This window comes from Bos indicus x Bos taurus, chromosome 4 (genome assembly GCF_003369695.1).
Source record: "Bos indicus x Bos taurus breed Angus x Brahman F1 hybrid chromosome 4, Bos_hybrid_MaternalHap_v2.0, whole genome shotgun sequence".
In the NCBI taxonomy this organism is placed as follows: Eukaryota; Metazoa; Chordata; class Mammalia; order Artiodactyla; family Bovidae; genus Bos; species Bos indicus x Bos taurus.
In genome coordinates, this window is record NC_040079.1 from 104232629 (window position 1) to 104245024 (window position 12396).

Sequence of the window (12396 nt, forward strand, 5' to 3'; positions counted from 1 at the left end):
CTATGTATATAGATTCACCTTTCATTCCTAATACTGTTTTTTTATGCCTTTTCTTTTACAAATATTTATCATTACAGTTTATTTTCTTAGTATGTTTAAGTTTTTATTACCTTTTAATTTTGTTATTCTTCTTGATTTTTGCCAGCAAGTTTATGATTTTCTCTCATTTTTATTATATCCTACTATTTACTTTTGGAGAAGGAAATGGCCACCCACTTCAGTATTCTTGCCTGAAGAACTCCACGGCAGACGAGCCTGGTAGGCTACAGTCCATGGGGTTGCAAAGAGTCAGAGATGCTGCTGCTGCTAAGTCACTTCAGTCGTGTCTGACTCTGTGTGACCCCATAGACGGCAGCCACCAGGCTCCCCCGTCCCTAGGATTCTCCAGGCAAGAACACTGGAGTGGGCTGCCATTTCCTTCTCCAGAGTCGGAGATGACTGAGCAACTAATATTACTATCACTACTATTTACTCTTAGGTTCACTGTGCTTTTTTCACTAGTTTTTAAACTTGAGTTTAGTTGAAATGATTTTTCATTATTTTCAATATTTTTTGCTCTGAATACATGCAGTAAGGACACATTTCCCTGGAGAAGGAAATGGCAGCCCACTCCAGTGTTCTCGCCTGGAGAATCCCACGGACAGAGGAGCCTGGCGGGCTACAGTCCATGGGTTTGCAAAGAGTCAGACATGACTAAACAACAACAAGGACAGCGTTATACTGTTTGATACTATCATGTGTTTTCTCTGAACATTTTAAAGGACTTAAATTATAAATTGACTTCAAAGAGGGTATAATAAGTGAATTTTACAGTTCAAAGCAATGTTTGGGTCCCCATTATTTCATCTCATTTTTATACTAGTTTTTAGGGGCTGCTGTCACAAATTACCACAAATTCCTTAACATAACAGAAATTTATTTTCTCACGGTTCTAGAGGCTAAAAGTAAAAAATCAAGGTGTCTGCAGGGCCACACTTCCTCCAAAACCTATCAGGGACAATTTTCCTCTGCCTCTTAGCTTCTGGTGGTGGCCAATCCCTGGCATTCCTTGGCTTGTAGCTATATTACTCTAATCTTGGCTCTCTTGTCACATGGGGTTCTCCCTACGTGTCTGTCTTCACATTATATTTTCTTCTCATAAGGACACCAGTCACACTGGATTAGGACCCACAATAATGACCTCATGTCAACTTTGTTACCAAATAAGGCCCATTCACTGGTGCCAAGGTTTAGGACTTCAACATATCTTTTAGGGGAGGGAGCTGGTCACAGTTTAACTGATAATAAACAACATAATCCAAAACTGAGATCTGGAGATGTTAAGTAATTCGCCCAAGGTCAAGTAGCTTAATGACTGTTAATTACTATTCAGATTTCCCTGCTCCTAGGCTTTTCTCAGATATTGTAATAAGATGCATCCCACTGCAAGTACCTTAAAGTGAAGTTCCATGATAAATGTGAGCTTCTGGGAAATAAAAATCTCTCCTCATCCACCAGGGGGAGCCAGGCTCAATAGGGCTCCCAGGACAGCCAGGAGTACCAGGAGAAGATGGAGCTGCAGGGAAGAAGGTAACACTGTTTTCCATATTATTGGAATAAAACTATTAAACCACATATATCTTGGTCCTGCAAGAGCTCAAATGAAACCATTCAAGACGAACTTAGTCTCTTTAAGAAAATAATATCCCACAACTCTAAATTTCCTTTTTCACTTAGTCCAGATAAAAGAGCACCAATTCAAAGCCCAAGTAAGTATCTTACGACCTCTGTCTTTTCTCTGGTGTTTTGGCCATGGTGTTCCAGGGACCTACTCCCTTTGGGATTCCTAGAAAGCACTTTTATTTAAAGTTTGAGAAAAAGGCTTTTTTTCCTCCCCTCCAAAAAGGAAAAGTCTGTAAATGTATTCAGGAAGTAAGGCCATTATAAAGATTTCCTGAAATATTTTGAGTTGACATTTGAAATACTCATTTTTCAATATAAGTAGAGAAAAACAGCAGATGGTAAGGCTGAAGGTCTTTCTTGTTTTTTCAAAAAACAAACCACCAAATGTGAACGAAGAGCCAAAAGAAAGTGAGCTTATTGCTTTGGCAACTGGCTGGGAAATTGGACTTTTTCACAATATTTCAGCTGCTCTGAGCTAAACTGAAGTTTGATATTAAATTATTCATGTTGGTAAACTTCCAAATTAAATTTGAGACTAGAGTGAAGGTCTTTTCTGTACTGGAGGATCCAAGCAGAGACAAGGCGGGTGTATTCATATTGGCTATGCAGGATCAACTAAGACACTGGTGTCATTTTCTCCAGGGAGAAGCAGGGCTTCCGGGGGCAAGAGGCCCTGAAGGACCACCTGGGAAAGGACAGCCTGGCCTCAAGGTATGGAATCCACAGTGGTAGGGGAAGGGAAGCAGACGGCTGAGTTCTGGTCTTGACAATAAGAAGCCAGCTTAGGAGAAATTTGATGTTATTCTTGCTATGTCAAAGATGTTTACTTCTGGCTTAAAATTATGGCCACTAGCTTTTGAGCTTTGCTAGACAGCAAGTATGTATTATTCATCTCCATTTTCCTAACATCTGTCACAAAACCAAGCTTATAGGAAGAGTTCAACACATGTTTTCTTAATAAACAGCCAAGTTGACATTTAAAAAACACACACACAGTAAGGGAAAAGAAGACTTGGGATACATCCTTGAGACATCAAAGTCCATAATTTTTTTTTTCAAATGTTTATACAATCTCACAGAGTAGTAAGAAATATAACCTGATGAAGTGGCACTTTCACAACATGGCATAGATTTATTCAACACATTTTAGAAACACTTGTTGAATAATATCTTTATATGTCAATAGGAAAACACCCAAATTCATCAATAAGACCTACAACCTCTAAGGTGTCAGATATTACTACAGTTCTTAGGTGCAGTCATCAATGCCCATATAAGTTTTCTGAAGAATTATATATGAGCAAAGTAAAAATAAAATCTATATACTTACTAGTGTTCTATTTTTAATTCTATTAAAACAGTAATTGATAGCTTAGATGTCTACGTATTATTAAAAATATTGGCTAAAATTGAGTCATTAGCCTTAAACATGAGAATGTGAAATATAAATGTATTTGTAGCATTTCAAATATTTTAAATGTTTAAAATTTAAAACTGACTCACCAGACTATGAGATCTGGTTTTTTGGCAAGGGGGTGGGGGGCATGGTGGGCAGCAGGGAGTGGAAACACACACAGAGAGAGTTCCTTTCTAACATCAGGCAAGAAGTACTTTTAGAGATGATTGCCTATTAACATTCAGGAGAACTAATGTTTCCCTGAATATACTTTTGGAAAATAGGCCCTTTGAGTTAATAATTGAAGCTGTGGGGATGAAAGACAGCTCTGAGAAAGAGAGCTAAGGTTGGAGTCCTGCATTTTACAGCAGCTGGAGAGAGAGAGCATTCCGTACAGCATGAAGACAGGCTGAATCCAGAGTACCATGTTAGGGGAGCCGAGGAGGAAGGGCTCCAAGAAGAAAGCAATGGGTGGTGTCAAATACACAAGCAGAGCAAGGAAAATATGCGTGAACTGGATTTCTGGCATCGAGGGGATATGGGGCTTGTAGAAGGCTATTGCAGAAGAGTGGTAGGCAGGAATATGTTATATATCAAAGCAGTCAGTGTGTGGTGCTGGCTCTTTACTACATTTAGGTGGATCTGGGCTTCCGTGATGGCTCAGATAGTCAAGAATCCACCTGCAATGTGGGAGACCTGGGTTTGATCCCTGGGTGGGGAAGATCCCCCTGGAGGAGGGCATGGCAACCCACTCCAGGATTCTGGCCTGGAGAATCTGCGTGGACGGAGGAGCCTGGCCATATAGTCCATGAGGTCGCAAAGAGTCAGACACGACGGAGTGACTAAACACACACATACTGCTGTTGGCTTCTGGGATCATTTAGGTCAGTAAGTTAAATATGGTACTGAAGAGGAGAACATAAATAGTTGGGGTAGATTTCGATGCTATTGGCAGATGATAATGACATGATAAGTGACATTTGGATATTTAACAGTTTTTTAAATTAGCTGCCATCACTGCCCTCCATTAGTACGGGTACTAGGGAGTTGTCTGCATGTTTGTGGATTCTATAGGTCTCTCTTCTTTTTAGTGGAGTGTCTGCACTGCTGATGACCTTGGTATAGGCCAGTGGTTCTCAGGGCACAGCCCCTGGAACAGCAGTGTCAGTGTCACCTGGGAATGTGTCAGAAATGTGAATTATTGGGCTCTACTAGAGACCTAGTAAATAAGAAACTCTGGATGGGGGGCCCAGAAATCTCCAGGTGATTCTTATGCATGTTTAGGTTTGAAAACGGTGGTATAGTCATTTATGTCATAAATATTGGACAGCCTCATGGTAAAGAATCTGCCGGCAGTGCAGGAGACCCAAGTTCAATTCCTAGGTCTGGAAGATCCCCCGGAGATGGGAATAGCTACCCACTCCAGTATTCATGCCTGAAAAATCCCTTGGATAGAGGAACCTGGTGCGCTATAGCCCATGGGGTCACAAAGAGTTGGACACAATTGAGTGACTAACACCTTCAGCTACATACCCCAAGAAATTCTTTTGTTGAGCTGGGCACATGCTTAGCTATGGTGCCCTGGAGTTGAGCCCTAGGGTAAGGATAGTTCTGGGATGCTCTGAGGCTTCTGGTTGAAGGTAACAAAGTTCTCTGGCGGGGAGCACTGGTGTACACAACCCTGCTGGGGAACACGAGGCAATGTGTTGCTCTGCACTGGGTTAATGCTCACTCATCTTTCTACCAATTGAATTACTGGCCTCCTTGGGGAGAAAGAATTAAACTCCATGGAGGAAGAACCAGGGCTGATTTTTTAAATGTCTCCTTTTATGTTTCAAAACTGAAATAGCACAGAACCTGAAAAACAGTGTGGAAAAGCAAAAGTGGTTTTCTTCTTCGAAACTGTGACTGTCTCAGAACCACTACTTAAACAGACCAAGAGGGCAAAAGACCTGTAAAGTCAAATCAAAGTCTCCAAGGAAAGATACTGAACACAGAGTTTGCTGCTGCTGCTGCTGTTGCTGCTAAGTCGCTTCAGTCGTGTCCGACTCTGTGCGACCCCATAGACGGCAGCCCACCAGGCTCCCCCGTCCCTGGGATTCTCCAGGCAAGAACACCGGAGTGGGTTGCCATTTCCTTCTCCAATGCAGGAAAGTGAAAAGTGAAAGTGAAGTCGCTCAGTCGTGTCCGGCTCTTAGCGACCCCATGGACTGCAGCCTACCAGGTTCCTCCATCCATGGCATTTTCCAGGCAAGAGTACTGAAGTGGGGTGCCATTGTCTTCTCCTAGGAAGTGTTAAATCACACTGAGTAAATGGTGCAGTCTGGACAGTTTTGAAGTCATGTAATCTACACAAGAACATCAACAGACCCTGTGCAACTGAGCTGGGCTTGGGGAACATGAGTTTGAAGTTGGTATGCACTGAGAGTCTGGCCATGACGTAGTTGCTATAAGATGGAGGTGGATATATTATAAAACAACTGTACTTTTTTATAATTCTTTTTGTCAGGGAGATGAAGGAAAGAAAGGGAGCAAAGGAAATCAAGGACAGAAAGGGTCTCAGGGGCCCGGAGGGCCAAAGGTATGTACCATAAATTCTTATTTATGCTTTGGGGAGATTGTTCTTGTGTCTGGTTTTAATGGAATCTTAGATCTCCATTGTTTCCTTCTTAAGAAATACAAAACCAAAGCCTCCAAAATGAAAAAGGCTTTAGAAAACATACTATTCCAGACCATTACAAAATGGGATAAAGAGATTGTATAAAACATGTGATCTTCATTGGAATATTGATGCTGCTAGGAGAGAATCTGTGTGTTAGTGTTCTTTATTAACAACCAAATATTCCATAGTTGGGATACATTAAGACCATAGGAGATATCAATTCTCTATCACCTTGCTTTGCTGAACAAGAACAAAAAAGTCCCAGACTGAGAGGCAATGCGGGGAGGATGTAGAGTGGGGCTTCAGAAGGGATGAGAGGGGGATTCTCACCCTGCTGCACCCCAGAACTTTTGGAGATCAGTCACTTTAATCATGGAAATAATCATGGTAACAGTGTCTATTTCACAGGGTTGTTGTGATGACTTTAAGGAATGACTAAAGCACCACTTATCATGGTTCCAGGTACATTGTTAGTGTTCAGCACGTGGAATTATTCAGAGAGCAAAAAATCAGCACAATGAAGTGGAAAGTAGGGCATATATGTCCTGATAAACTGCCTGAGACAGGGTGCTGAGAAAAAAGTAAGGAAACTGCGAAGCAAGCAAATAGGCACGTGTCCTAACTTAGCAGGAGAGAATATTGAGGTCATCTGGATGTGTCAGCAAACAAAAACTGCACACCTGAGAGAGTTAAGGGCTCCAGGAAGATGCTAATTGTAGGAAAGAAACAGGGAGTAAGTTCAAGGACCAGAGGATTAAAGATCAACTTTAAAACAAATAGGCCCCCCAGAAGATACACACAGATACAAAGCAAAGCATCCCCTACATGCCAGTGATTCTTAAACTTCCGTGTCATCATTATTGCCTGGGAGCTTGTTACAAAGGCATATTTCATGGTGCCATCACAAGAAGTCTGGATTTAGTATGTAGGTGGGACCCAAGAATCTGCATTTCCTAAATAACTACCTCTTGCTGCAGGAAGTTCAAGGAGCACACAATGAGAAAAGCCATTGTATAGGAAACATATTGTATTAACAACGGTGATTACTCTTCATGTCTTAGTTATACTGACTCAACGTGAATATTTTCCTGCATTTTGAAATAAGGCTTTTCCTGATAAAGAATTGCCATATTGTAAAACATACTCACACTTTATAATAAGGGTCTTTAAAAAAATTTGTATACTTTCCATGTATACAATTTTATATTTAAAAGTAATTGGCTTCTTTAGACATATAGATGACTAGCAGGCCCTTGAAAAGATGCTCAACATTACTAATTATTAGAGATATGCAAATCAAAACTATACTGAGGTACCACGTCACACCAGTCAGAATGGTCATCGTTAAAAAGTCTACAAATGACAAATGCTGGAGAGGGTGAAGAAAAGGGGACCCTCCTACAGTCTCAGTGGGAATGAAAGTTGTTGCAGTCAGTACGGAGAACGGGGTGGAAGTTCCTCAGAAAACTAAGAGAACAACCGTATGATCAGTAATCCCTTTTCTGGGCATACACCTGAACAAAACTATGATTCAAAAAGATACACACACCCCTATGTTCATAGCAGCACTATTCACAATAGACCAAACACGGAAATAATCTAAATGTCCATCAACAGACTGATGGAAGAAGAATAAGATGTGGGATAAATATACAATGGAATCCTACTCAGCCATAAAAAACAATGAAATAATGGCATCTGCAGCAACACGGATGGATCTAGAGATTATCATACTAAGTGAAGTAAGTCAGAAAGATAAATGCCATGTATCCCTTATATGCTAAATCTAAAATGCGGCATAAATAAACCTGTCTATAAAGCAGAAGCAGACTCACAGACATAGAGGACAGGCACGGTTGTTAAGGGGGAGAGGGGTGGTGACGGACAGACTGAGAGTTTGGGGTTAGCGATGAAAACTGTTACATATAGAATGGATAAACAACAAGGTCCTCCTTTATAGTTCAGGGGACTATTAATATATTCAATATCCTATGATAAACCACAATGGAAAAGAATATAAATAAAGAACATCTATATGGGTGTAAGTGAGTTACTTTGCTGTACAGCAGAGATTGGCACAACATTGTAAATCAAGTATACTTCAATAAAAAATTTAAAAAATTTAAAAGTAATTGGCTTCTTTTTATTAAAAAAAAGTAGAATAAATTAATTCTAGACACACAATTTCACTTAACCTGGTTTTAGTGAAAATTTTAACAAGTTAATGTTTTATCCCTTTGCCACGGGACTGAATAGGGTGGTTATCTGTTGCCAGAATCCTGGCCATGTCCTGTGCCACTCACATACAGGTTTGGATTAAGGACTGGCACATACATGCCTTGGCATCATCTGGCCCCAGAAGGCCAGTGTGTTCAGCCCATTTGGTCATACGGGTAACCAGAACAGCAGGAGGCCTCAGCTGTGAAGATGGACCGGGCCCAGGGCAGGGGTCATTACCAGTGAGTCCTCGCAATGGAGTCCTTCCTGGAGGAGCAGGATTACATAGTTCATTCTCTAAGACATGCTAAGTTGCTCAGTCATGTCTGACTCTCTGAGACCCTATGGACTGTAGCCTGCCAGGCCCCTCTGTCCATAGGATTCTCCAGGCATGAATACTGGAGTGGGTTTCCATGCCCTCCTCCAGGGGATCTGCCCAACCCAGGGATCAAATCCACGTCTCTCATGTCTTCTGCATTGGCAGGTGAGTTCTTTACCACTAGCACCACCTAGGCACAGAAGGCAATGGCACCCCACTCCAGTACTTTTGCCTGGAAAATCCCACGGATGGAGGAGCCTGGTAGGCTGCAGTCCACGGGGTCGCTGAGTCAGACACGACAGAGTGACTTCACTTTCCCTTTTCACTTTCATGCATCGGAGAAGGAAATGGCAACCCACTGCAGTGTTCTTGCCTGGAGAATCCCAGGGACGGAGGAGCCTGTTGGGCTGCCGTCTATGGGGTCGCACAGAGTCAGACACGACTGAAGCGACTTAGCAGCAGCAGCAGCAGCACCACCACCTAGGAAGCCCTCTCTAAAGGCAAGAGGAGGCAAATTTTTTGGTAAAGGTACAGGGAGCAAATATTTTAGGCTTTTTGGTTCAAGAAGCAAATTGAGGATATTATGGAGGCACCTATATAGCAATCATTTAAAAACGTGAAAGCCATTTTTAGTCCTGGGGGTACAAAAACAGGCAACAGGCAGGATCTGGCACCTACTCTAGATCAGTAGTTTCTAAACTGCTTGATTACAAATCCTTACTAATAAAAAAAAAATTGACCATGATGCAATCTATGTTTACTTATTGGGTTTTCAATTCTAATTTTTATTCATAAACTATTATATGAACATACATTATGAGATTTACATAAATGATTGAAATTTTAAAAGATGAGATAAAAGTACAGAGTGTAGTCCTGATAAATTTTTCTAATATCTCAAATGTGTTATTTTGAACACTTCATGGGGTGTGTGACCCTCTTTTAAAGATAATTGCTTTACCGGAGATTATCATACTAAGAAAAGCCAGAAAGAGAAAGACAAACACCATATGATATCACTTACATGTAGAATCTAAAATATGACACAAATGAATCTATCTAAAGACAGAAACAGACTCACAGACATAACAGACTTGTGGTGCCAACGGGGAGTGGGCTAGAGGAGGAGTGCTCTGGGAGCCGGGGATTAGCCAGTGCAAACTGTGATATTTAGAATGGATAAAATACAAGGTCCTACCACAAAGTGAAAGTCAAAGCCGCTCAGTCGTCTCTAACTCTTTGAGACCCCATGGACTATAGCCTGCCAGGTTCCTCTGTCCATGGAATTCTCCAGGCCAGAATACTGGAGTGGGTAGTCGTTCCCTTCTCCAGGGGATCTGCCCAACCCAGGGACTGAACCCAGGTCTCCCACATTGCAGGCGGATTCTTAACCATCTGAGCCACCAAAGCACAGGGAACGATATTCAATATCCTGTGATAAATCATAATGGAAAAGAACACGAACATTTATATATGGTATACGTGAATCATATAGACATGTTATACACGGTTCAGCTATACGTGAATCACTTCTCTGTATAGTAAAAATTAACACCACATTAAAACATACCTCAATAAAATAAGTTAAAAAGACAGACAATTGCTTTGTATAGTGTTTCAAAGTACAGTAGTAGTACCTATATCAGAATCACCAGAGGTGCCTTATAAAAATTCATATTAATTTTTTTTTTACCATAAACTAACTACTTCTAAAAAGGGACATGAGATACCATACAATGGAAGACTGATACAATGTGGAGCATAAAATTCAAAGGAAAAAGTTGTAAACTAAAAAAAACATTATTTGCCTATCACATGTACCTTAAAACTTACACTAAAGGTATTTGCTATAACTGAATAAATATTTCCCTCTGAGCTTCCTGGCGTACAAACACAAAAATGAATCACCACGCGTTGCATGATTTTTGTTACCTAATAAAAGGATGCACAAGAGATAGAAATTTCCTATTACTAAGGAATTAACTGAATTTATTTATTATAGGGAGTGAAATCTTAATTATTAATAACTTTAGTAGTGGCTTAACAAAGATGCTCAAGTATTTTCATGTGGTTTGTGAAACAGGTCACAATACTTTAAAATGCTGGAAATATATTTCTATATTTTTCTTAATATAATTCCATATATCATTTCCTTGTTTGAAATGTAATGAGTATTTTGTTCTGTTTTTAGGGTGATCCAGGAATTATGGGCCCTGTTGGGATGCCTGGAATATCAATTCCTGGACCACCTGGACCAAAAGTATGCATTCTTGGGGATATATTTTTCTTTTACTTGGATTTTTTGGAAGTTGGAGTGGGGAAAAGATTCATAAAATCAGTGAAAGAATTTTAGCTTTGGAAAAACCCAAAGATATTATATAGCTCAACCCTGCCATTTCATGATTAAGCAGATGGAGGGCCAGCAGCAAATTTAAGACTAGAAACCAGGTTTTCTGCTCCTGCTCTTCTGCTCCTTATCACTCTACTTTGAACTACCTTCCTTAAATGCTAGCCTTAATGCATGTAAGAATTTATTGCATTTGTTCAGAATAATCTGCTAATCAGAAAGTCTGGCAGAAAAGAAATCCACTCAGATGTAAGAGCATTCCCAGACATTTTCACAGTCTAAATCTTTGTGTCTAGAGAGCCACCTATTATTTCAGCTCTTCTCTGAAAAGCTTAGTAGTCTTTACTGACAGTTTTTATTTGCTTAAGATTTGAAACTCTTCTCAAATATATTAGAAGGATGTACTCTCTCAGAATCTGATTCTAAGAGATTAAGCTCTTTATAATTGGCCAATGGCTTTTTATGCCCTGAGCCATGATGGTTTCTCATAAAACCTAAAGTCTGAAACTGAAAATTATTTGACATGTGCAGGGAGACAGAGGTGGACCTGGGATGCCTGGATTTAAAGGAGAACCTGGAATTGCTATTCGAGGACCAAAGGTATCCTTTATTCATGTTCTTTTATTGCAATAAAAAATGAAAGCAGATTTAATGCATCATAAGTTATGACTGAGATTGTTCTACTTAGAGTCTCTACACTGATGAACTGAGATATAAGAATATATTATTCCCCCTTTAAAAAATCAAGCCAGCAGATCATTTATTTTTCATAAATGTGGAGGATGATAGCTCCTCTGGTAAAATGCTTGCTGACTAAACAGCTGATTGAAAATGCTCTTTTTCTTTCTGTAATGTCTATAATATGATATTATATGGCCTCTGGCCTCCTTCATTTACATATTAATGGCCAATGCATCTCTTCTGCAAAACACTGTCCAAAGAGTTCATGTTTAGAAACTTTATTGAATTAGATTTCCCTGCTTGTTGTCCATCTTTCAGAGTTATTTTAAATGAAAATGCAAATAATGATGAGAGAAGACAGTTTTAAGTAATCATCACTATTTTTCCCATGGCAACAAAGTACCATTTCCCTCCTCACATAAAACCTAGCCTTACACAGAGAAATGCTACTTTCCAAATGTCAACAAGCACATCCCTGTTTATGAGGACAGGCTTCAGGGCTCCATAATCAGCGCTCATTAAATTAGTAGCATGTTGTTATGTAGCTTTGAAGCTGGCTTTATCAAATTGTCTATTCTCAATGAAAGGGTTCAAGTACTGACACCAGTGACTTTCAAACTTCAAAAAAGAAAACTTAGACCATCTTTGCATATAATTCAAAGCCTATTATATACTAACATAAGTTGTAGTGATTCCTCTTAAAGCAAGAGGTAGGATGCTGACCTCCGCTGTTCTTAATCACTTTGAGAGTTGTCCTTGCTAGAGTGCTATCTTCTGGCTTACTGGGGACAGAAGACATTTCTGGGATATTTTCAAGCTAAAACAGAGAATGTCCTGGGAAAATCATAAGAAGATGGTCACCCTACTGCCCAGACTCTGAGGCACATAGGAACCCAAGCTATGTAAAAGACTCTACAGAAACCCAAGTTATGTATGACTCAAGGAGAAAATTCCAAACTTCCAAACGCTAAAACTACAGGCATGGCCTCAGTCAAGAACATTTGGGTGACAATTTTCATACTGTTTGATAGCTTCCTGAATCTGTGCAACCCTAGGTCCATGATGCAAGGTTATTTCTTTCTACTTACACTGTTCTTTACAAGAGAGGCAAC

At 40.1% G+C, this 12396-nt stretch overlaps 1 protein-coding gene across 1 annotated transcript in view; it reads left to right on the top strand.

Annotated features, from left to right (window-relative positions):
- COL28A1 (collagen type XXVIII alpha 1 chain) overlaps window positions 1–12396 on the top strand; it is a 182053-nt gene that overhangs the window by 78731 nt on the left and 90926 nt on the right. Inside the window, exons 19-23 of the mRNA XM_027540086.1 lie at window positions 1498–1569; window positions 2305–2373; window positions 5568–5639; window positions 10448–10516; window positions 11135–11203. Coding sequence (XP_027395887.1) covers window positions 1498–1569; window positions 2305–2373; window positions 5568–5639; window positions 10448–10516; window positions 11135–11203 — 351 coding nt within the window. The remainder of the gene's footprint in view (window positions 1–1497; window positions 1570–2304; window positions 2374–5567; window positions 5640–10447; window positions 10517–11134; window positions 11204–12396) is intronic.